This window comes from Daphnia pulex, chromosome 4, assembly GCF_021134715.1.
Source record: "Daphnia pulex isolate KAP4 chromosome 4, ASM2113471v1".
NCBI lineage: Eukaryota > Metazoa > Arthropoda > Branchiopoda > Diplostraca > Daphniidae > Daphnia > Daphnia pulex.
Window position 1 is genome coordinate 6,567,510 of NC_060020.1, and position 25,637 is coordinate 6,593,146.

The 25,637-nt window shown below is 41.9% G+C and overlaps 3 protein-coding genes across 4 annotated transcripts in view; 1 reads left to right on the plus strand and 2 right to left on the minus strand.

Annotated features, from left to right (window-relative positions):
* Nucleotides 1-15,833, minus strand: part of LOC124192847 (protein slit-like) — a 68,431-nt gene extending 52,598 nt beyond the window's left edge. Inside the window, exons 1-3 of one of the 2 annotated variants that reach the window (XM_046586340.1) lie at nt 15,557-15,833; nt 15,008-15,236; nt 13,397-14,227 (exon numbers count right to left, since the gene is read on the minus strand). In XM_046586340.1, coding sequence (XP_046442296.1) covers nt 13,397-13,791 — 395 coding nt within the window. In that variant the 5' untranslated portion in view covers nt 13,792-14,227; nt 15,008-15,236; nt 15,557-15,833. The remainder of the gene's footprint in view (nt 1-13,396; nt 14,228-15,007; nt 15,237-15,556) is intronic. The other variant, XM_046586341.1, reaches the window with a different exon arrangement.
* Nucleotides 15,834-18,500: 2,667 nt separating this feature from the next.
* On the plus strand, nt 18,501-21,716 carry LOC124193273 (RING finger protein 145-like). The gene is made up of 6 exons (XM_046587032.1): nt 18,501-18,951; nt 19,015-19,273; nt 19,336-20,377; nt 20,437-20,524; nt 20,584-20,924; nt 20,995-21,716. Exons 1-6 carry the CDS (start codon nt 18,759-18,761, stop codon nt 21,382-21,384), a joined length of 2,313 nt encoding a protein of 770 aa, XP_046442988.1. The 5' UTR covers nt 18,501-18,758; the 3' UTR covers nt 21,385-21,716.
* On the minus strand, nt 21,707-24,873 carry LOC124193274. Its single transcript, XM_046587033.1, has 6 exons — nt 24,621-24,873; nt 24,413-24,519; nt 22,799-24,113; nt 22,255-22,742; nt 22,093-22,192; nt 21,707-22,026 (listed from the first exon to the last, which is right to left on the minus strand). The coding sequence occupies exons 3-6, from the start codon at nt 24,089-24,091 to the stop codon at nt 21,943-21,945; spliced, it is 1,965 nt and encodes a 654-aa protein (XP_046442989.1). The 5' UTR covers nt 24,092-24,113; nt 24,413-24,519; nt 24,621-24,873; the 3' UTR covers nt 21,707-21,942.
* Between the last annotated feature and the right edge of the window lie 764 nt (nt 24,874-25,637).

Consider the following 25,637-nt stretch of genomic DNA (forward strand, 5'->3'; position numbering starts at 1 on the left):
ATTTGGAAAATCGCGCATGATCTGGTTAGCGCATAACCCAAATCTCTAGTGCTAGAGACCGCACGAACAAAACCACGCCTTGGGTATTGGCGTTTTTGTAAAAAATAAAAAAGGATTCGGCTTCTTTTAAAAAGAAATCTTGTTGCTCTCAAAATAAACCCGGACAACGTCAATTAGTTGCGAGTTGGGGCAACAAACAACAAAACGGACCAAAAAGAAAAATAGGAGGCCAAAAAGTTGTCCCCCTTCTTTTTAAAAAGGGATAGAGGAGGATAGATAGTTAGTTAAAGGTCACGGTAGACTGGGTGGGCTTCATTAGCGACACTACTTGGCTGTGTTACTGTCTGACCGGCTCAGGTAAAAGTAAAAGAAAAGAACTGTAATGTCAGTTCATGCGTGTACGGCTAGAGACCAGGTGGACAAAAGAAAAAGGCAGGAAAAAAACTGTGTGCATTAGCCCCCGTTGATACAATTGGCTCTCTCGGTCGGATGGCGTATCTAAAGTGGGTGGCTCGGATCTCGGAAACACACAAGACCATCACAGATTTCGATCGATATCAATCGTCAATGCTGCATGACTAGTTCCTTCCTTCTTTCCTCTCTATCTGTCTGTCTCTATCAAGTGGAATATTGATCCGGAGGGACCCCGTACAAAAACCCAAAAGTAAGAGAGACTGGCCAAACAAATCAAACACGCAATCTCACTCACCGTCGCCGTTTCGAGAAAAGAGCGGCACGATGACTTTATGTAGTAGACAGTTTAGTTGGCGATTTATCATCAATAAAACGAGGGGAGAAAGGAAAGAAAAGAAAGAAAGAAAGAAAGTAGAAAAAGGCAATATTATTTGTTGACTTTCGGGAGGTGCGGCCAGGATATGATTTGCAATGGGCGAAACGAGTGACACCGAGACCTTGCCGAGTCGTCGTTACTTTCTCGGTAAAAAATAAAAAAATAAAATACAGTCACGAGATAAGCGAGAGTAAATATTATCGCTGCGGATTGAAAAGGGCGGGAGAGGTGTAGGGGGGGGGGGACTTTTAAGATTAGCTGCGCGTCGCATGACATCACACACACACATACATAGCCCTCCAGGAAAGAAGTTCCAGGAATACTACGTAAATATAGCGCGAGATGAGAGACGGTGATGGCCGTTGGCGAACGCGGGAGTTTGTCATCGCACACGACATTGAAGAGCGAGGGGGGAAAAAAATCCTCCAACACAAACAAACAAAAACTCTTCAAGCTTCTCTCTCTCTCTCTCTCTTTTTCCGAATCAAAGTAGGTGAGAAGATCCGGGTCAACCCCCCTTTTCCCTGTTAATCTTTCCCGAGAGAGATTTTTTTTTCCATCTCGAATTTGATGATTCATTAATTTTAATTCCTCCCCTCGTGTTGACGATGACCAAGACCAATTCTGGACGCAAGAGATCGGGAGAAGATAGGACGTAAAGGCTACGCGTCTCGCGCCATTCACGAAGGCCAAAAATTTGTGATAAATTGTTCATCTTCTTCTTTTGGGGCCTACAAAACAACTCGTCGGCCTTTACGACCCCGAGTCAACGGCGACGACCAAATCGAAAATGAAAACGGAATAAAGCAGCTGCAACAACACCAACAACACCAACAACAAGATGATGATGATGAAGAAGGCGAACGACACGCACCACTACACAACTGACTCCTGTTAACTATTCTTCAGCAAGCGCGGTGTATAATCTATACATATCCCCTTATTTGGTCGTCTTACACATTTAACTTTGACCAAAAGCAAAGAAGGAACAATTTAAAATGATTTTACTACTGCATTTTTTCGAGTTAAGTCGGAAAACGGCCAAACGGTTTAACCCCTCTATTTTTTATTGTTAAAAGCTTATTCTCAACTCTGAAGGGAGATTTGACTATTTTATAGTGAAGCTGAAGCTACTGGCTTCTTTTTCCATTTTTTTTTTTCAAAGTGATTCAAACGCAATCCCTGTCGGAATGTGCTCCAACGCACAAAATAGAAATAACCGTGAAGCGGAGAAGGACTTGACAAATGGACTATATCATCCGGTTTGATCCCGCCACCGACTTTACCGACTCACCGAAAAACAGTAAAAAATAAAAAAATACTGAAATAATCGAAGAAAAATAGGGGTAGGCAGTGGAGAGAGAGAGAGAAAAAAGGGGGAAAGAATTAAAAAAAAACCGAAAAGCATCTTTTATTCGAAGCACGTAACTCCGGCAGGAGCGTGTCGTTCCCAAAAGGAATTTTACACACTAAACAGCACCGCTCTGGCAAACGGAACCGTATAATGTTTCCTCCGAGTCGGGAAGAATGAGACACCCCCCACTATTCCTATAGGTCCAGCTACCATCACCCCCCCCCCCTCTATTGAATCAACCCTCGTCGCATATCAAAAAGAAACAAAACAAGAAAGAAAAGGTTCACCATCATTCAACGTTAAGGCTGACCATTGTCGCTGACAAATCTATCTACATATTTGGTATTTATCTCCAACCGTTTTTTTTTCTTTTTTGAACAAAAATATATCCCCCCTTCCTAAAAGAAATATCTCTGACCGTTACCAACGTCTTCCTTCGACCCCTCCTTGGGAATCTCTCGTAAATGCGACTCAAATCTAATAATATATATATATACAGGCATCAACTAGACTTCTCCTTCGTCCTTTTTATAGGCGTGTAATACTACATAAAGACGGCATATAAAAGCTTTTCTTTTACTGTATGGGACGCAATTGAGAAAACGACGAGAAAGCAAGACTTATATACGCAGTAGGTCCGCTTTTTTGTCCTTCATCTCTTAGGGAACTGGCGCTGGGCAGTACTACACTAAGTTGTTATGTCTTATGGGCAGCTAGGATTGGATAAGCCGTCGTCCAATATATCGGCCGGCCGACGATATCAGTGTTTTCCCGATAAGAGCTTTGCCAAATTCGATTCTCTCCCTAGTAGCCATCACTGAAAACAATCACAACAATCACAAGAACAATAAACAACGCCCGAGATATTGCGACCCTCCTTTTTCTGTTTTCTTTCTCCGATTCTCCAAGTATCAATATTCGGGGGAAGTTCCTTAACAATCGAATACAAGTAGACTAGGAGCTGAATATTTCATCGACATCGAGAAATCTTGGGCCGGCTGGAATTCTCGAAAATCCCACAGAAAACCGGTTGTCTGACATCCAACATGCGAACTGAATATTTCAAAATGCTGTGGCAACTGATTGATTTTCCTACAAACTCGGTCCCGATCGATCGCTCAATTTAAGACAACGGGACCGGAATTATTATCTTTTCCGATTGCGCAGGATGTTTTCCTACAGGCATCCAACTATTGTATCGACACAGAAATCGATACAAGTTCTCAGTTATAGCCTTCACGACAAGGTAAACTTCATTTAGGTCCTTTTATCAGATGGAACTACACACGTAATAGTTCAATAACACGAAAACACGAAGGTTAAAAAAAAGAAAAAACAACAACAACCAAAAAAGATCATCGGACCGAGTTGAGTCGAATTTATACGATGTACTTCCCTTATATAGAGCGAACGCTGGTGTCGGCTAGATCCCATTCGTTACAATTCAATTTCCGAGTGGAGGGGGGTACAAGAACAACAACCGAAAATGGATGTGCTGGTTGAAAGAGTTAATGAGTAAAAAAACGGTTTCGCGAAAAGAAAAAACCGCTCGGGAAGAGCGAGGCAAAAAAATAAAATAAAATAAAACGAGTTTGGGCGTGACGGTGCGCGTCGACGGACTAATTGAGATGTTTGGATTGACACGGATGAGACAGACGGTAGTAGTAATTGTAGTAGTAAAAAGTTGTGCGAGCCTGGCGGACGGACTAGACCGCGGAGAGCGACGTCTCAGTCAACAAAAAGCAGCGCGTCTAATTAGTGCGCGGAGGAAAGAAGATAGGAGGGGGGGGGGGGGGCCGAGGTACAAGGTCGAGCGCCGGGGAGTTCATTCGTCACTGACAAGCGTCCGATTCGTATCGAGACAGCTTACACACTATAGCGCTGTGTACGGCATGTATAGCATTTTGCTTGACTTCAAACTCTCTCAACGGTTTACCAATCGAGAGAAACACGCCATTTCCAGAAAACGGAAGAAAAGAAAGAAGAAGACTAAAAGTTTTCGCTGCGTTCATGGCTCGCTATAAAAAAAAACACGCCACTATGCTGGCAGCCGGAAAAACAAAAACAATGTCTTTACTACTGGTCGACCAATCCAATCTTGGTTGTAGGCTATAAAGCATACTGTACGATACTATAATACGCGTCGGGAGAAAAAAGGAAAGAAAAAAAAGGAAACAACACTGTAAACAAAAAGTGGAAAAAATTGGTTTGCAACCGTTTTTTCTTCCCCATTTGGCTGCGCGTCGGTTGTGGATAAATTTGGTGGAATTTTAAGAAACAACCAGAAAAAAAAAGAAAACCCGAAGACGAGAATCCACATAAAGATTCGAGTTACATTAACAACGTCGTCGGCAAAAGAGAAAGAAAAAGGCGGCGTGCCAGTCACGCGACGGGGTATTCGGGCACTATACGATATTATTCGTTTGATGATGGAAGCAATCGGTGATTCACGACTATAGCCGGGCTCGCACAGCCAGCAGATCGGGCAGCAACAAAACAAAAACCAAAAAAATAACAAAATAAACAACAGCATAAGAGGCCGAATAGAGAAATGAAGAATCGTCTTTTGGCGAAATGGACTGAAGAGAAGAAACAAGTTAGGATGGCAATCACAGCGCTCTTCGCCCGTCAGGCCCACACAACTCTTCTTCCTTTTTTTTCCTTTTACAATAAAAAAAAAGATGCCGCGTTGCGCTCGTTATGAAATAGAGACTCTCTTTCGGGAAAGAAGAAACACAAAAAAAAAATCCTTTTTTAGCTTACTGTATTTGTTTCGTCTTTCTTTCCATAACGATGGCAGGCTTCATCGGGTATTTACGGCCGGTAATCATCGCCGAGTATGAGAGAACCCTTTCTAGATAATATTTCATTTCATTTTTTCCCCTTTTTTTTTCACAAGAGACCGGAGCAAATCGTAACAACTTTGTGAAACTTATTCTACCCTTAAAAAAAAAGATGATCTATAACACACTGTATCTGTTTTATCCCTCCGGTCTTTTCTTCAGCCCAACTAGTATTTTTTTTTGTTTGAACAAAGTTTATTATTTTTTTTCTTTACGATGCGAGAGACAGTCACTGCCGCTAGTCTCAAATCTTTTGTCATTGAAGGAGCATGGCGGGCATGGCCATTTAAATTTTATTCGATCTAACTGTGTCTGTAATAACAGCAGAGTAAACATTTTTTTTTCTTTCCTTTTTTTTTTACGAAGAGAAAAAGGACTAAACAAATAATAGAAAAGAAATCTCTCGAAACTCAATTATGGCGACACAGAGTCATCATGTTTCAATCGCTTTTGGAGGTTCGTACTTCGTTTGCTTGTTGCGGGCTCTTCTCCAATTCCCTTTCCCCTTCCTTCACAGATGGGCCATTCGATTGGATGGCGTGACTGGATTCCATCCAAAGTATAAAACCAATAAAAAAAAGAAGAGACACGATACGAGTAGCATTCGCTAAAATGCGAAGGCCAATAAAATAAGAAGAAGGAACGATCTCCAGTCAAATTGTTTAGCGATTGGAAGTTTTTTCACACTAAAAAGGGAGAGGAGCGTCTCGGGTGTCGTGAAAAGATTTAGCCAATTTTCGCGCTTGATTGTCGTCTTATCGGTGACAGCCACCGTTGGTGACTCTCCGTTTTGGCGAATAGGGAAGGAAAAAATAAGAAACCCAACAGATTACAGACACATTGGATACGGCACCTGGCGAGAGAGGAGAAACGAGACACATTTAAAGATTCTCAAATGCGTTAGTGTGAAAAGAAATTTGCACAATTTGTTCGACAAACAGCTACGTGACTGGCGACACATGCGCTGCGGTTGACGTCACCACCGGGTTGACGGTGGATCGGTTACAAAATTTTATACAACTCCCCTGCCGCGGGACCATTCGAAACCTCGAGTGTCGATTCAACTCGCATTTCATTCGACTGTTACGAGAGCCAACAGCGGTCAAAATTGAGTTTTGTCACCTGACGAGAGACGTCGTTCGTGAATATCTGGCCGTCTTTCAACCAAATTCCCGCCGTCCTCATTACAACGTCCCGTTTGCGGGTGGAAAAGGACCGGAGACGTGAACACAAGAAGAAGTGTTGGCCGGATTTCCTGGGCGATCACGCAACGACAACTAATACACCCTGCACAGCTTGGTGTTGTTAAGAGTGCGTGCAGCGAACTGGGCCAACATCTCTCCAGATTGTACAATGGGGGCCCTACTTCTTTTCTTTTCTTTCTTTCTAATGAAGAACATTCTATTTTCAATAGGTCGAGCGGTAACAAGAAAAACACTGTGACGGCCTACAGAAAAAAAGAGCAAAAGACGGTCCTGTTCCATTGTGAAAGAAACAAGGCGGCCGACTACATTATAATACACACAGCCGGAGTCATTAGCATCGAGCAAACATTCACTTCGGAAAAGACGGAAAGGAAAAAGAAGAAGAAGACGGAAAAAAAAAAAACCAAACAAAAAAGGAGAACAAACTCACAGAAGGCAACCAGACTCGTCTGCGTGTGCATCCCCCCCGCTATACAACTCCGTGTATCGTTTTCTCTCTTTTTCCCTTTGGTTAGTACAAGTGTAGTTCCTTCTCCTTTGTAATAGACCTCTCGTTTCGTGGAACCCGAAGACTCCGTAGGTAGTAATTGGAGGCCAACAATCATGTACGAGTACAGTACACACACACACACACACACACACATGTATACATGTACCAGGGCAGTACACAATGAGGTGATAAGGTGGGGTACGTGTAAAAGGCTCAAGAATTCTCTCACAGGAAAAACAAAAAAAAAAGACGAACAAAAAAAGGCACCCTTCCGTTTCTTTTGTCTTTCCCCCTTGGGTTTGTTTAGACTCGCAGCACCTAAACACCACGTCAAGGTGAGGGTGCTTGCTAATAGCGACAATCTTCTACAGGTGCATTTTTTTTATTCTGCGCTAAAATAAAATTGTCCACGGGGGGAGTCGGAATTCCGCTGGATTTTTCCTTTTCTTTGTTTCGAGATAATTTCGACGAATCCACCTCGGTCATTTCGATTGGGCTGTAACTTTTTTTTCCCTTCTCTCTCTCGCATGTTGGCTGCATTAGAGTCCAAATGAGGGTTGGGGGGAAAGGGGTATGGATAATCAAGCCCGAGATAACGATATCAAATAGCTTCATTCCCAGTATATTAGATCAACGATATAACCCCAGAATCCCATTTCCGCTGTCTCGATTGATTTACGACTAGAATCAAATTGAAAACAACCGACATTTCAATCCGTTACTTCATTTTCTTTCTCTCTGGCGCATTTTTTCTATTTATTTATTTATTTTTTGTGTTTTTTTAATTATCGTCCCATTTTTTGTTTTTAAGTGGTGGGGCGCAGTCGGAAACATGGAAAAACAAGAATGCCAGTAGTAAACATAACCCGAGCCCATTTTGTTTCCCTTGTACTTCGTTAACCATCGGGAGAAACGACCAGACGACCATATAGTTGGTTAAGAGTTAAAGGGGGGTAGAAGAATAAAGTCAAACAGAATAAAAAAGGGAAAAAAGAAACTTAAAAATAAGAAAGAAAAAAAATCTCTTTCTACAAAGAAAAGAGAATAAGGGGGAGAGAAAAAAAAAGTCTCATCTATCGTGTAAATCACGACCGATCCGATCCTAGAGAGGAGGGGGGAGGAAGAAAAAAAGGTAGCCCATGTCCAACAAACCGGTGCCCAACAAGGGCCGGCCCAGGTCCATTTGTCATGGAAACGGAGAGCCGAGCAGAGAGAAGAGAAGAGCGGGCACATTTTCGGGGCCAGCTCAGCCAGTGTCGACATGACCAACACCGCGGTGGGTCCCTCCCTCGTCAAGAACCCCCCTCTCTAGCATCGCATTCCTACCCGAGGAAAAATCCTCCTTCAAGAAAGAAAAGAAATTTTGGGTTCAAAAAAAGAAAAGAAAAGGGCGGCTTTGATTGCCGATTTTTTTCTTCTTCTTCCCCTTTAACATCCCTATTGTAGGGCTGATACCTTTCATCAACTCGAGGAAGTATTTCAAAGTCTAATGAGACCGCAAACAAAAAGGGAAAGATGGGATCGAGTCGAAGGAAACAACATAAGCATAAAGGAAGACAAAGGGAAACTGTCTTTTCCCCCTCAGAGAGCGTCTCTTATCGCTCATGTGTCAAACTTTTTAAAGGCAGTTGACATGCGTGTCAATCACGGACTGGGAAATCAACACTTAATGGACGCGTCTGGAGCTGCTCACGTCACCTACACGCGATTAACCTAAAACGAAATACACGAGAAGGCGATATTTGACTGTGGATTTTTCCCCCCTTTATTTTTTCTTGTGTCGTGTCGTACATTCAAATCTCGTGGCCAGGTGGAATGTTTTGTTCCCTTTGGCCTCGACCTCCTCACACACACAAACACAACAGCCGCGCAGAGACATAAGAAGAAATGAGAAAGAAAGAAAAAAAAACCCAAAAAATGTTTGATCGTAAATTATCAGTGGCGTCATTTCTTTTCTCCCTACACACATATTCGTATATTTATACCTTCTTTTTTTCTCTCTACTTCTTTGCCATTTTCTATCCCGGCCATTAAAACGGCTATAAAATAAAACGCAACTGGAATGATGGCGAAAAAAAAACGAAAGAAACAACAAGGCGGTACCAATTTGAGATGAAACAACTAAAATATCTTGCCCCTTTTTTTTCTCTCTGGCTCAATCTGTGATTTATAAATAAATAAAACACGGGAAAAGACGGAGACGGAGAGCGGCTTCCAACCCGTGGGACAAACACACACGCAGAGGTTTTTTTGGGGGGAATCATTTGGTTTAGGTAGGCTAAAGGTGGGGTGGAGTGTGTGTGTGTGTGTGGATGTAGTAGTCTTTCACGTCAAGTGACACGATACGACCACGGCACGAAATCGAGCGCGCGGCGCGTTGAATTCTTCTTCTTCCACCTCGCTCGCTTCTCTTCTTTTTAGGGGGTTCTTTTCATCTTCTTTTGTTTGATAATCTGCGGGCTCAATCTCCCACGTTTGTGTGTGTTGAAGAGACACAAGTGCAACGGGGCCCCATTCCGACAGTTCTGACTTGATCTCTAGACCCCATCTTCTTCGTCTTCTTCCTGCTACCCCGAGCCCGTCTTCTTCTCCCAAAAGAGAAATAATAAAAACCCGTCGAAACAAATGTTTCAACTCCTCTGTCTGAATTCTACACAGGAGAACAAGAGAAAACAGAAAAGAAAAAAAAAAGGAACAAGAAGTCGGGATAAGAATCTCATCTTTTCCCAGAGAGTTGAGGCGAACCAGCAACATATACAAACACACACACACACAACACGTCATTGGTGGCCGAGACGTTAGGTTACGAGGTAGACCAAAAGGAATGACGCCCTGACGTTATTTTGTACAGATACCGAGTTTAGTGCGTTTTATATAGTGATTGGTTCACTCGTCGACTGTCCATGAAAATTCCCAACGTCCAATTGACCGATCGTCAAATATTTTGATTATCTTCGCAAACAAATAACAAAATGGTTCACGCCGCACTCTCCTCCATGATACAGTAATCCACCGGGACAGACTGGCGCTAGCCACAAGAAAGAAAAAAAAAAGGAAGAGCGCCACAAAGACTCCACACACAATGCAGTTCTTTGTTGATAACGATAAACGTATCAATCACTCAAAGGGCGGCGTAATAAATACGACTTAGTTGTGTGTGTGTGTGTAACTATACTTATAGATCTGCCCTTGTACGGAATAGGATAGAATATACTCTACTAGATGAATTTTCATTTCTTCTTCAAGACCATCTCTCATTTCAAACCGGCCGTCCAGTGCTGTGGAAGTATTAAAAATAAAAGAAAAAAAAAGGTGAGAGCCGGTCAATCTAGTTAGATGCAGTGGGGTGGGCATCGTAGAATCCATTTACTATTCTTCCTTCCATTCTTTCTACTTTAGTTTAGTTTTCTTTTCCTTTGCACTTCTCTGATGCCCCGCCTACCTCATCATCTAAGATTGGGGCGCCCTTTCACAAAATGTGAAACCCAACGAATATAAAAATTTGTACGAGGGTTGTTGAAGAAAAGAGAAAGAAAAGCTCTTCTCTCTTTTTTTCTCTTCTTCTTCTTCTAGAATGAGAGAGCAAAAGAAGAGTCTGAGCGCGCAGAGGGTGCCGATCGTTAATTTCCGCTGGGCCTAGACAGCGTCCATCGACATGGGAAACGACATCGATCATAACACATCGACATCGTTTATTATAATAAGCATCTTTCTCTCTCTTCTCTCACCATTTCGCCTCCTTGAAAATAATTTCTTCGACGTCATTCAGCTCATTTGAGAAGGACGCGAAGTCGCTGGCCGTTTTTCTTGTGCGCGGTTGGATGACCGCCAAAAAAACCGTTAGCGATCACAGCATTCCTTCTTCTCGTGTTTAAGTACTAGACGACTATTTATCGCTTCATCGACGACGGCTCTCTTTCTCCCTCTGACTTCCTTCTTCCCTTAAATCTTAGTGTTATCCGCTTCCGGTAAAGGCCCGTCAAGTTTGATATTGAACCGAGTAGCAGCAGCAGCGGTGGCAGCAACAGTAACAACAACAACAATATTCTAACTGCAGGAGCAGTGGCGTGTTAGGTTAGGTGTCTGTTGAGCTGGATCCACTTGCAACCGAGCAGATGCAGGGCAAGAGCTTGAACTTTAGGATGGGGGGCCTTCGTTCAGACTAGATAATGGACAGCACTCATTCCAGCTACTCTGTAAGCTCCCGCGTGCACGCGCCCCTTAGCTTCCCTGGCTTCCTCCTCCGACAAACAAAAACAAGAGAAAGAGGAATAAGGAGAGAGAGAGAGAGAGAGTCTGTGTTTGGGCTCTTGCCCTATTGTTTTGTGTTTTGATTTATTCTGTAACAATCATATCCCATTAGCTCCTCTTGCCACACACACACACACACACACATCAGCCCCATAATAAACAGCTAGCCCAGCGACCGGCACTGTTGTTGCGCCTGTGGGAGCCTGTGGGGGGGAATGTGCACGATGTTGGGATAGAGGAACTAAGATTTTTCAAGTATTAAGAGAAAGAGAGAGACGCTCACGAGCCCCGTCCTGTTTCTCGTTCGTGTGTGCAAAGTCAAGAGAAGGAACATTCCTTGTTCTCCTAGAGCAAACTTATCCGTTCATATAAGGTAAACATTAGCTACCGTCTTCTCTTGGCCAGCGCTCTCTCTCTTTCTCTCTCTCTCTCTGTTGTAAACTTTTATGATGTACATGACAAGTACCAAGTTCAAAAAGCTCGCCATAAAAAGAAATGAGTAAGAAGATGAAGAAAGGAAAATTACCCAAGTGACGACGCTGTTTTCTTTCAGATAATAATACTATGGACGACAATATAGTAGTGGATTATAAAATAATAAACGAATTAAGAAAGGAGAATGACGCCATTGTGACCAATAGGTTACTCGTATCGCACGAGCAAAGAAAAAGAAAATTCAGGTGATTTACATTCAAATTGCACAAGGCCATATAATTACCAACTGGAAAAAAACAAAAGTACGGCCAAACATGTACATCCGGATATGTACAACGGAAGATGAGATAATGGATTGGATCAAGAGGGGCGTGAAAACCCAAAATAATAAAAAAAAGAATAGAAATTCAGCCCGAAAAAAATAAACCGTAAACAAGACCCGACAAATAAAACCCTAATCATCATCATCATGAGCTTAGAGTGTGCTACACAAAGTCATGACAAAAATGGAGGAAGGGAATGAGGAATGGGGTCGTCGCCCACCATGGAACGTCCGGGATCGGCAATCGAGTCGAAATCCGGGGCCGTGTTCCGTGCTGCTCACCTTTCGCGCGTATAAACCCGTAGGAATATACTAAATAACCAATGAATTTTTTTAAAACGGAAAAAATAGCTTAGGCTAACCCCTCGACACACACACACACACAAAATCACGACACAAAAAAAAAACGGTGCACGAGCTCCGGTTCGCTACGGGTTCGGCCCCCACAAATCTCTCAATATCGTCCCTATTTATTTCTTCTATTCTTTTCTTTTCCGAGTGGAATTTTAGCAAAAGAAAAAAAAACTCGAAGCAAAGTTTCCTTTCTATGAGATTCCAATTCTATGCTTCCTTCCAACAAAACTCGCCAGACCCGCAGAGAGTTGAATTTCCACACAATCAAAAAATGAATGCAATCGGGATAATACCGGTTTCGTAACGGGTAGCGCCTGCACTGTCCAACGAACTATTAGTAGTCGGCAGTCGCCGAGAAAAGTAGATTAACTCAGGTATATAGTTTTTATATAACACACCGCGTGTGCCAAGGAGAATTTATTATCGCGGATCTGGCCACAAAACGATGACGCCATAAAGAGACAAAAGTAACACACACACACACACAAATAGTTTGCAGTTTAGACTAGAGCGACAAAAGAGAGTTCTCGCGTCATGGATGATAATCTTTTTTACGACGATTCACATGCGTGTCACCTTAAAAACTTTGAATTCGTTCCCCTACGCTCGATCGGTCTATAAAGCTCGACAATCACATGTCAACTGGGGAAAAAGTTTTTCTCTGTTTAAATAATTCAGTCGGCGCAACCGAGAGTTGATGTAATACGGGGCCCACTAAGACCACCATCTGTATGTACGGCAGAAGGTGACCTTATAACGTATCACGTTGTCCTGGCGTGAAAGATCACCCGCTTAGAGACGGTAAAACCAACGAGAAAGAGAGTGGGATTTCGTGACCGAGACACCATAGAAAAATAGTCAAATACCCAAAGTAAAAAGAGCCTAGTCTAAGTCAGTCATGAAGTCAAAGAGAAGGGAGAGGCAGCAGGGAGGAGCCAACCCGTGAGGCACACACACAAAACACGATTCTTTGCAGACTGCTGCAGTCGAAACAAAAACAAACAAAAAATAACCCGAGCACATTGTGTGGGTAATCAAGTGGAAAACAATACGACTTTTTGGCTGTCAGGGCGAGACAGCGAGTCGGACGCGCGTTTCTCTGGGAATGCCATGAATTCCCTCCGTCCTACCGATCGGGATCGAGTCGTGAGTTGGCTTTAAGGAACACGCCAAAATGATGGAACGAATCGAGAACAAAAGGTCATTTTTCCGCATTTTTCCACACGACATTGGAAAACGTCGAGATGCGAAAGGGAAAAGGAAAAGCAGAAAAACGAGAGAAAAGAAAAAATTGGCGAATAAAGAGATGGACAGATTCGACGATAGCGGAGAGATGAGGAGCATTGACTTACATCTTGTCGGCGTCCTTTGGCAAATCCAGCGGCACTTGAGTCAGTCCGCGGTTGGAGCAATCCACCGCATTGGCCTCGCACTGGCAGAGTCTCGAGCAAGGCAAGGCGGCCGCATCGCTACCGGCCCCTTTTCCGGCCGAGCGGGCCGGTTCATCACGCTGTCCGCCGCCGGCCACATGGAGCAGGAGCAGGACGAAAATCCACAGGAAGAGAAAGGCTCGCATTTTGTCCGTGAGCAAGACGCTTTGCCACCACAAGGATCTCTCAGAATACCAAATCGAAGACGTAGAAGACCACCACGTATTTGTTGCTGTCGCTGTAACGGCTGCTGCTGCTGTTGCTGCTGACGACGACGACGAGGATGATCTAGCCTGCTGGTGCTGGTGCACGGCCATCGGTAGATAGCCAACCTTGGTACAGCATAGTCTTCTGGACTCTAACCAGTCACTCTGTCGCTCACTTTTTTTTTTATATTTGTCTTTTTCTGTCTTTCTTTGTGTTTGTTTGCTTTTGTCTTCTCTGTTTCTTTAACTTTTCGTTTCACTTGGAACTACGACGAGATATCCGTTTTCACTGTTTGGCGTGTTTCACGCACACGCGCTCACCTTCTGCTTACTCTACACACTCGGTCACTCACGCAATCTCTGCAACTCTCGGTGGTAAGTGTCCGGTGGAAACTCAAAATAGCTGTTACACAAAACTAAACACACACACACATACTCGGGGGCGCGCGCGCGGACACACACAGACACACACACAAACGGAGACAAAGTTCCACGAATTTCAAGTTTGGATTTTCAAACAAGAGCTGGAAATCGATTGAAATTAAACCTGTTTGAGAAAAGAGAGAGAGAAAGAAACAAAAGTGTGAGAAACAATTTGATGAGTCAATGGCCATCCGCTGAGACGGTAAACGGACGCTCCCTTCGGACGTCAAACACACATTTGACGGACGCGGCGCTCCAGATACTGATAACGAGTCTACTGCTCCTCCCAGGCCCATAAGTGAGGGGACACTTTTTTTTTCAGCAAGAGCGACAGTCAGACAAGACTTAAAAGTCTCCATTTTTTCCCTCCTTTTTATCTCATTGAAAAACGCTGTGCCAGTTCATTGTTAACAATCAGATATAGACGAAGGAACGGAGAGGGGGGGGGGGGGGGATTGAGAAGAGCGGAAAGAGAACGAGGAATACAAGGATGGGGGGAACGAGGGCTACAATCGTGAGAGTAAAAAACGGTCTTATAATACCGTCGATTCTTATGCAACACCATTTAACCTCAGTCCAATGAATCCACTTCCCGCGCGCTCCGCACCCAAATTCAAACACATCTACTGCGGCACACAAAGCTCTCTGAATGCTGCCCCCCTCCTCCCCACCACCTCCGTCACGAAAAATTTCACCATTTTAGCATTTGAATCGATTTCCTTGGAATCAAACCGAATCGGATTACTCAATCAAAAGTGTAACAATAGCCGTGGCATGAAAATGGAAAGTTTTGAATGAAAGAAAAACCATGAAATCTTTTTTTTTTCTTCTTCTTTTTCATTGTAAGGGGATAAAAGGTTAGCTGGTACTGTGAAAAAAGAAACGAAAAATCAAATGTGTATACCTGAAAGATGGTAAGGAGCATATCGATGCACATGCGCGGCACAAGAGTTCCGTCACCGTGTTGACTGTGAGAAAGTCGGCACTCTACTAAAGCGCAGACAGCCACAGCGGCCCACCATATACTCTCTCTCTCTCGGTGCACACACGTACAAAAGGGGGACGGCAAGACAGGGAATAGCGCCACAGAGCGGATGGCGGAGGGAATAGGTAGAGACTTGAATGGAAGCCCCCTACAGAAATAATCATAAATATCAAAAAGAGAGACGGACGATTCCGTTTTTTTCTTCTTCCCTATAGACTCTAAGTCACATAATGCTCGCCCGACACGGAAACGGGATCGGATTAAACATCTTTGAAAATCTTTTCAGAAGGAAATTATGTCGTCTCCGAATGTTTATGCGATGGAAATTATCTACGGAGGCTGCAATGTTCGCTTTTCCTTTTTTGTGTCCCCTATCTTCCTTTTTTTACAGACTAATAGAAAAGAGCCTACTGATGAATAGAAATCAGAGGACTCGGTAGGATTAGATGAATAGATAACGTGACTCACTGTATAGAGTAGAAGATCAGAACGGCCCAGCCGGCTATAGGGTTGCTGGCACTGCTGCATATTCAACATCTTAATTCACACCTGGTGGCATGAATCCGTCGGCTAGGATCGTCCAGCCTATCCGCCACGGCCGCGCTTATTTCGAAATGGTGACGTGCAGTTCATTCTCCACAGGGTCTCGTATTCCTTTTCGCTCCAACTTCAAACTTCGTCTTGTTCTTCTCTCATCGTTATCCCTCCCTCTCTCCATCTTCTTCCATCGGATGTCTCTTTTGGTCAATGGTTTGAAAGCCACGCCGTGCTCCAAGCGCCGCACATTACTTTTTCAACGTCTTGAATTACGCAGACGGGTGCGTCATATGACCGTCGGTCGCCAGTTCCCAATTGACCGCAGCCGTTCCAGCCCCATGACCAGCCTGATTTATTGTCTAGGGAGATCATTCCAACAAAGAAATCAATGGTTGTATATACGTAGTTAAGAAGGCACGGATGGGAAAATGCGGGGACACGACAGACACACCAACAAGTTCAAACAAGACAAAATGCTATTTACCCAGAGTCACCGCAGTGTGACGAGAACCACATGAGATCGAAGTCACGTTGGCTTCGTCCAAAGAAAATGGCATCGCGTGATCCAGAAGACGTGGCTCAGATTGGATGCTGACATGTTCACTGTTTCCCGGGAGAAAAGGAGAGATCAATAAGCGTTTGAGGAGTGCGATGATCTGATACATTTAGAACATTTCCGGAGTTCAGTGTCCACCAGTTGCACCGAAATCACTAGATGGGCACTGTATCGTTTTACCTTTTGCTAGCAGAACCACTCAGATTACGACAGGGTAAACCCAACTGACCGGATTCATTCCACCCCCAAACGTAAACGTCTCCTGATTCGCTTAACGCGCAGCTATGCCATCCTCCAGCAGCAATTTGAACAATTTTGATTCCGCCCAGCACCTCAATTTCTTGAGGATATTCATTTGACCCGATGCTACCGTGACCTAGCTGGCCTCGACTTAACAGGGAAAAAAAAGTTAAGTTTAAAGGTGACACATTTTCAAGTAAAAAATAATTAATGTTTTATCTAAGTTTCACTGACCTTCCTGAACCCCAACTGTAAACTTTTCCTTCACTATTTAAGGCAATAAAATGTTCTTTTCCACTAGCAATAGCAACAAATACTGACTGCATGTTTTCAATTCGTGAAGGTGGAAGATGAATGTTGCCTGCCACAAACGTTCTTATAATGAAAGATTCTTACTTCAAGGCAAAACTAAACTAGAACATACCGATTTCATCAAGAGCTATAACAGAATGTTCACTGCCTAAAACTTTTACAAATTTAACAGGCTTTGGTTGATCCTCATCAGCAGACTCTATATGCACATCTTCCCAACAACATGATTTAATATCTATTGCTTGTTTCTTTAGCATTCCTTTTCTATCGATACCCACAGCAAACTGTTCAGTACATGTAACCTAATTTATAACAATTTTGTTTAAAAAAACACTGTGACTAAAAAAACTATCACACAATATACTTGTTTTAAACAGCTTCCTTTGCTGATGGAACCTATGAAACCCGAAATTCCATTCCAATATCCACTCACAATGCAATCACCGTCTAAATTTCATAGAAAGAATGAGTTAGACCACTTTAAATATGCAAGTCAATAGCCTTACTTGTCGTGATAATTAATCGAGACCAACCAAGGAACATTTCAAAAGAATCGGTTTCCGTTTCGAAAATTAGAGTGGGCCAGCAACAATCAACTTTTACTGATTTTTCATTATCATTTAAATTTGTTGATTTGATTTGCCCAAATCCATTAAATCCACAATAAAACAGTTTCATTGCACTAATTGTTTTTTTTTTGTTCTAATAATTTTCGAAGAGGTTTTCTACTACTTCACACGAATGAAGACTGAAGAGTAGATGAAGACTGAGCAAGTGATCAAAAATTCAAAAACGTGAATAACGCTCAGCTGTTTCTCTCGGAAGCTGTTCAGCTTGTTCATGAGTTCGTCTGCAAAAAAGCCAAAAATCAAAGAAAGCGCGCTAAAGCCGCTAATAAACAAAAGCGTACCCGTGGAGGAATAGTAGGCTACCCTTTGGGCACAAACGGGAAGGCAAGTTAAATTACTTATTAAATATGGAAATATAACCAGAGATGGGAAGTGATGATGCGTATAAAATCTGTTTCTAAAAATAAGAGTGATTATCAAAACGTGATTTCTTGCAGAAACCTTTTCGTGATTGGCAGGCAATGGCAATCATACTGCATTTCGTTTCTTCGACGATTTCGATTTTGTTTACGTAGACCGTGGAGTCACCTAGTTTTCTTATTTTAACTAAGTTCAAGTGTAACAGCGTTGGGGTATTTATTCGTTACAACAAAGAGTAAGAACTAAAGCAGCTAGCATTATATATAATTCCCCTAGTTTTGTAATTATGAGCCAAGTTCAATTAGCCGAATTGTTCCCTTTTGCGATAAAAGATTAGCCTTCATGTGATTGGAGTTTTACGTATGAAAACGACCATGCTAACTTTGTCATTGTTTGTTTTTACTTATAAAATATCGTTTTGAAACATAACTTTTTTTTATTTTGGTGACGATGCAGTGCATTTTATTGTCAAGTAAGTAATCTTACTCTTCTCAGCAAAATGCATAACACAATATTTTCAAATAATTAATTTTTTAATATAATATCGCTTTTTATGAATTTTCGAGCGAAATTTTAAATTCGCAGAAAGCAACATTGCCCGATTTTCATATAGCATGGAATTTAGTAGATTTGTGAAATTTAGTGAATTCAAAGAAAAAAGAACAAATATAATTTATAACCTCGTACTAATTGCACGAATAAACATCACATTATATTTATTGTCTTATTAGTCTTTTTCAAATTAATTCTAATATGAAAACAGACCCATCTAGAGGAACAATAAAGTAGTTTAAGCATATTCTGAATTTTGACAGGTGAGTCGTCTGCTATCTGTAGGACATGAATGAAACAAGCAGGAGCCAAAAACTTGTCGTAATTCCGCTATTTGTGTCATTATTTGTGTGTTGAACTGTTTGAAGGCTCGTATTTATTTCTAGCTAGTAAACCGACATCTCCTTGCGGTTGCTTTAGCTACAACTTGAGAGACATATAGTCTCGGTGAATAATTGTTCCTTTTGTGTCAGTGACCAGCAATATGTTTTCTACGAGAAATTGGCCGGCATTAGATCTTAATCTTAAGGGTGAACATTTTGAGAGCTTCGCATCTGTCGTTCTTCGTGTTCCTGGGCTTATGCTGATTGACCAATGGAGTCATATAAGCTCAGACCGCCTCTTGCCTCAAACCTCTGATATTATGGATAAATGTTATGCATTTATCTTCCATCTAAGTAACTATAACAAATATAAAATTGTTTTAATTAACATTACAATTTTTTTTGTTTTGGTTACAGTGTTAATTCATGGAATAGTAATACTCATTGTTCCACTACCAAAATTGGTCACCATCTACATGCATTACCTAAGTTTGGCTGCATTAACTGGTGCATCACTTTTATCGAGGCATTTTGTTTTGATCGAGTCCCAAGATTTAGACAAAGATACAACATACACAAAATCTGGTGGTGGTTCAGTGACTCCTCCAGCAGCCCAGCTACCTTCAGTAATAAATTTCAGTCCTGAATATGCCCTGAAATTTGCTAGAGAGTTTCGGTAAGTTTTGTTTTAATCTTAAAAGAAGCAATAATATTAAAAGAATTCTCTTCCAATTTTAGACCTCCTGGAATAAGTTCTGAGGTTCCAGCGTACCAATTTGCTGAGCGTACTCTCATCGGTATTGGTCTCATCGTTGATCCAATGGAAATGGATCTAGAATGTTTTAGTTTATTGCACCAGTTAGCCGTCTTGTCTGTTCAACTCTTTATCGTATCCTGCGTCAACTTCTTTCTTGACGTTGAATCAAACTCCAAGCGGGCATTTTTAGCCATCTATTGTTTACCCATAGTAATCCGTCTCTCGGGTTTCGCCCAGTCCGACCTACTCCTTGTTCATAATTTTGCAACGGCTGCTATCATCCTAGCCGCTATTTACTATGTTCTGTCCTGCGTCCCTGCGATTCTCAGTGAAATGAGGTTTTTGTACTTGTACGCAGTCCATGAGGTTGAAGCCCTGAGCTTGGCACATTTGGCTATGGACGTATGCTCGCGAATGTTTGTTCCCAGTCAGTTTTTCGTGTTTTGGCTGGGCCATTGTCTCAACCAACTTCACGCTTTGCTCATTCACCCTGATCTAGTAGCGAATTCCGGCGTCTATTCAGACGAGTGGTACATGGTTTTCCTTTGCGCTATTTCACAAATTTGTGATTCACCACTAACACTCGCTAGTACGTGCGTCGCCATGTCTTACGCCTCTGCACTAGGCCAAGCCGGAATAAAAATATTCATCCAAAACTATCAAGCTTACGCAGCAGAACAAAATCCCCACACCGGTTTGACAGAGGGTCTCACGATGGCTCTTTTGGCCGCTCAAACTGGCTTAATTCGTATCAAGATGCCACAACGATTAGCGATTTTCTCCATTATCTTGTTTGTTGTGGTAGCTTCATTAATTCAGTCAGTTTACGAAACAACGGAGCCAATGTTATTAGCCCTTTCTGCTAACAAGGACCGACACATTGTAAGGCACGTCAAAATCTTGCTACTCTGCGTTTTCCTTTTCGCTTTCCCCCTTTACATGACGTTCATCTTGTGTTACATCTTTGATCTCAACTTTTGGACGTTAGTAGTTATCTCCACTTGCGTGATGACTTCTGTCCAGGTGAGTTTCACCATCAATATAATGTCAAAGACTAGTTGATCTAATTGTTTTTCTTGTAGGTTGTTGGATTATTAGTGATCTACTGTCTTTTCCTTTACGATTCAACCCGTGAGGATGCATGGGAAGCGCTCGATGACGTCATTTACTGTAATTATTACAAAATTTTGAGAAAGATAATAAATAATATGCTTCTTTTCTTTATCTAGACACGCGAGCTGTAGTTCGATGCTTGGAGTTCATGGTCGCGTTATTCGTCGTCTGCGCTGGCTTCCACGAATCATTAGTTGGCCAGTGGTCGTGGTCAAATAGTGCCGTCCTGATTGTCCATTGTTATTTTAATGTATGGCAACGATTGCAGACAGGATGGATCTCTTTCCTTCGTCGACGGGAAGCTGTCAAACACATAAACGCTTTGCCATCAGCCAGCCAAGAACAGTTGGCTACCCACAATGACGTTTGTGCAATTTGCTATCAAACAATGAATGTCACTGGAAGTGTACGTGTCACGCGCTGTCGCCATTTTTTCCACGGCAATTGTCTTCGAAAGGTAGAGAAAATAATCATTTAAAAAATCACGATCAATTTCACTAACATTCCAAATTTGGTCTCGATTGAAGTGGCTCTATGTCCAAGAGAAGTGCCCGATGTGTTCTTCGGCCATTACGTTAACTCAAGCAGAGGAGTCATCAGCATCAGCAGGAGCCTCTGAATCTCCTGCCAACGAAGCCAACAAAACAGCCGGCCAAGATCGCAAAGTTCATTTCTCTTTTGAGAACCAAAGCAGCGGCAGCAGCGAGTCAAACGAAGGAACCGAGGAGTCGGAAGATGGGGCGTCGCCAAGTCAGAATACAGCGACAGCTTCTACTTCTGCAACTTTTCCTCAGAATCAAAATTTCGATACTCTTTTACACGCTGCCCAACAAGATGTTCGGCAAGCTAAATTGCGAGGAGCTCAGGCTCGCCACTCACGCAGCAAAAGTGAAAGTCTTGCCCGCATTCTCGAATAGATTTATAGCTGCTGAATATTTGGGATTATCGTGAACCTTGAGATATTCACGCTCTCTTTGTTTAATGTTTGTTGTGCCAAAAACAAACGATCCTGTGTTGACACTATAATAATTGAACCTTACTAATTCTTTATTCCAAAATGCTCTGCGCGTGTAATTGCGCTACTTAAAAATGTTGATTTCTTACCTTACGTTTTCTAATCGAGGTTCTCATAGTTTCTCGTACTTCTTTCTAGCCATCCGTCTGGCTAATCTTATGTTATTTTGATTTCTGGTGATGTAAGAGATGTGATTTTATGTTGGATATTTCAATACAAGTCAGTGTGTTTAAACAGCATGTGTAGTTCAAAATTAAACTAAATTTACACGCAATATATTAACCAGTAAATTTCCAAAAGATTGTAGGGTTAGAACTAAACTAAAAATAATATTAGCAAAACCTTGACTAAATGAACACTAACATCAGCAGCAATACAAATTCTTATATCAAGAAAATCAAACTAAAAACTCAAGACACGATTAGACATAGAGGAGAATTTACAGACGAAGGCTATGGAATCAAAGTTCGTGATGCTCATAGTCCAACCGCATAGACGGAAGAGGTCCGTTCAGAATCTGATTACAGTTTTCTCGATATTTGGTCTGCAAAAGCAAAGGGCAATGGGTCAGTAAAAGTTATCGGGAGTATCCACTGCATGAAACTTATACCTCGCAATCTGTAGTACCATCAAACGCGGCTTTGTACAGAACATCAAATGGTGGCATACCCCTGTTGTTGGTTTTGCTCAGCGCCCAGACAACAACGGTACTAGAAAAACCAAAACTTTTAGGTGAAAAACAAGTTTTAATCGTTATTGGTAAGAATGTTACCTCATAGCACGAGTGACTCCTTGTTTAAGACCCTGCGAACTTCTGGCAGAGTTTGATGGAGCATTTCGTAGGCAAACAATGGTGCGAGCGCATTTCGGAAAACGTGTTGCATACCTGAAGTCAGTCCAAAGTTCCGCTAGAGGATCAAATACTTCGTTTTTCATCGTATTTCGGATGATCAAAGCTAATTCATTTTCGCTTAGTTTGCGGAAGTCCAAGCGTTCGGATCCGTCAACGTGCAACAAGGCATTGATTTGCTTTTCAGATTGCTTCAAGTACGGTCTCAAATTGATCTTGGCGTTTAAGTAATCTTCAGAAAGCCGTTCCACTAACACAGATAGTGATTCGACGAAATTCTTGGAATCAACAAGTGGATACTTGTTCTGGAACGCAAAAGCATTGAGATAGGTGATTTTACTCTGGAAACTGTCAGGGTCCAAGAATTCTTGGAGCCAGTGTGCCAATGAAGATGTGGCGCTGTCAGACAACTAATTGAAACGCATTAGAATGGATAAGGATCGGTAAACACACAACAAAAGCTCACCTGTTGGCGGACATCGTCATTCATCAACAAGTCCAATGTGGTTTCGACATCCATTCCAGTGGTTTTACGTAGAATAGCGTTGATTTCATTCCAGCTTTTGGCTTCAGTCAACTTAGTCAATCCGGTGTAGTAATCCAGCAAAACGACAGAATCCATGTTGAGAAAGTTAGCTACGATGCGAATGAGCATTTCTGCAAAGGGATTGGAAGACTTGCTTTTTCGGCTAGCTGGAGCCTCCAAGCCATTTCCCATAAATGCCGAGCCCATTTGAAGAAGCTGGTTCATGTCCATGCCTGAGTTACCTAATAAAGACATAATGGATTGCAGAGGATTGTCTTGACCGGCATTACCACCGCTGAAAAGAGAGGCCATTTGCAGCATCGCACTCAGATCAGGACCACTATTTGCATTCTTCTTTTTCCCAGAGTTGTCCATATTCTTAATGTATGCAGATGCCATGTTTGCAACGATGTCTAGAGTTGGATTATTTCCTTCCTGTCCCAACAACTTTTTGGCCATGCCAACCAGGGCGTCAAGTGGTTCTTCCTTCTTGTATGGTTTCTTGTTGGATTCTTTTCTTTTTTCTGAAGAAGAGGATTTCTTGCTGGTTTGATAAGGTTTTGGATCGTGTTTCGGAGGCAGAAGCTTCTCTTCTGGTTCATCAAGTTCATCCTCTGCCACTTGTAACAGATATTCCGCATCATTTCTAAGAATATGTTCCTGGTTGCTAGAGGAGGGTGTTCCATTGGATTCTGAAAGGCCTAATAACTGATCGACGGATTCTTTAATATTTTTCGACATAGGACCTTCTGGCATATCATGGTGGTGTTCATGAGGAACGGAAGGCTCATCTCCATGTTTCTCGTTGCACTTCAAGTTATTCTGGAACTTCTTTGCCTTGTCATCAGAGTCATCTGTTGGAAGGGCGTTGTCGTCAAAAATTAAGCTTTCTAGATCTTCCTTCCAAGATTCAAGCAGACCCTTTTCCTTGATTGCCTTAAGAATAGATCTTCTCTTTTCCAGCTCTGTGGGTTGGCTTGCACTGATGTCGCCAACAACTTGGCTGGCCACTTTCCGCAGCTCAGCAGGTGGGATGTTTTTAAGAAGCGCTTGAAGCTTTTCAATTTCTAAATTTGAAAACAGAGAATCAAGGGCATCGGCTCTCTTTCCTTGCGAAGAATCCCAGCCATGCATTTCCGCTTCATGGGATACGACGAACGGTGCTGTCACGCATATCACTGCCAGGAAGTACAACCACCCAACAGGTGTGTGCCGGGTTTCTGGGCGACACATGACGGTATTTCTCCAAACGATCCTAACAAAAAAAACTCATTTATATACTACAATAGTACCACAATATTTAGTACAATGTATGGGACAAAACTATAATCTTTGAATAGGAAAATCTAAAAAAAAAAACATATGCTTTAAAAATCTGTAGAAATAGAGATACTAAAACCAGTGGTATATAAAGCCAAGTGATATCCATATAACGATGAATAAATAAAAGAAACAGAGAACACACAGCAAGCAAGAAACAATTGCGAGAAAACAAAATGAAAAAAGAAACATGCTCAGACTAGAAATAAATGAAAATAAAAACAAATTGCATACCAAGTTTTCAAAATTGAAGACCTTGTAGAGAACTAGAATCTGTACTGTTAATAAGCTGCACAATGAGGAATCCACCCACTCAGCTTAAGTATACACTAGTATGAAATCTGTAAAATGATGAAACATGTAAAGGTTTACTATGTGAATTCTAGAAAAGTGAAACAATGACGTGTCTCTCGTGTGTTGGTTCAGAATGAACACTCCTTACCGTGATTCTTGCAGTCTTGCTGTTGCAACTCGACAACACTTCTCAGAGTACCAGTCGATACCGGCTTCTCTCGTCGAATAACAAACTCGAACTGTCAAATTTTAGGAAAATAATACGAGGACTCAGTGTCAAGGACAGCTTTCCCCCGAGTCCTCGCCGCGGGCTTCAAATGCCATTGAACCCACGGGTAGTGCTGTGTTCGGCATTTAAAAATATAGGTTTTTTTGCTGTTGTTTTTTTTTCAGATGGTTCTCTGGAATGAAAAGAACAAAAAGTCCAACACAGCAAAAACATTTTTTTTAATTCTCTAAAACTGAAAATAATTTTTTATTATTTTTAGAAATTATTATTTGTCGATATTAAGAAAAGACGACACCTTCCCGTTTTTTATCAGCGATTTTAAAATTTATATTAAAGAAATCTTTTGATTAAAGAATTGAAGGTTAACAGTTGAAAGTAATCTGCGTTGTAGCTTGTAGGCCTATGATCTCTTATAACGAATTGTATTTTTTAAAAACATAAAATGAACTAAAGAAGTCCTAGGATTACATTCGTGTGTTAACCGGAAACCCACCTGAAGGGCTGAAGAGATAGTAAATTGCATAGCCGCCGTAACGGTATTCTTTGGAACTCAATATAAAGGAAACTTTTCTTACATCAAACCGGATACAAGTGACGGAAAAAGGTTCGATTCACTTTTACGACAAAACTGGATTGAACTACCGAAACTACTGTAATCGTTTGCTTGCTTACGGAAACGGAACACGTAACAAAATTAACTCTATTTTTTGGGGAGTGCATCAAGAAACATTGTACCACCACCTCAACGTATCCCTTATTCAATATACAATTTTGCAGCACTTGGACTGCAGGCCCGATTCGGACGAGTTCGCTTTCAAAAGTGTATATGCCGACCGACCGCACACAAACAGATGGGATAAAACTTCCTGTATAAGGATAATTGATTGGTAGCTTGGATCAATACAAAGTCGTATTATATAGAGCCGCCACCGGGTA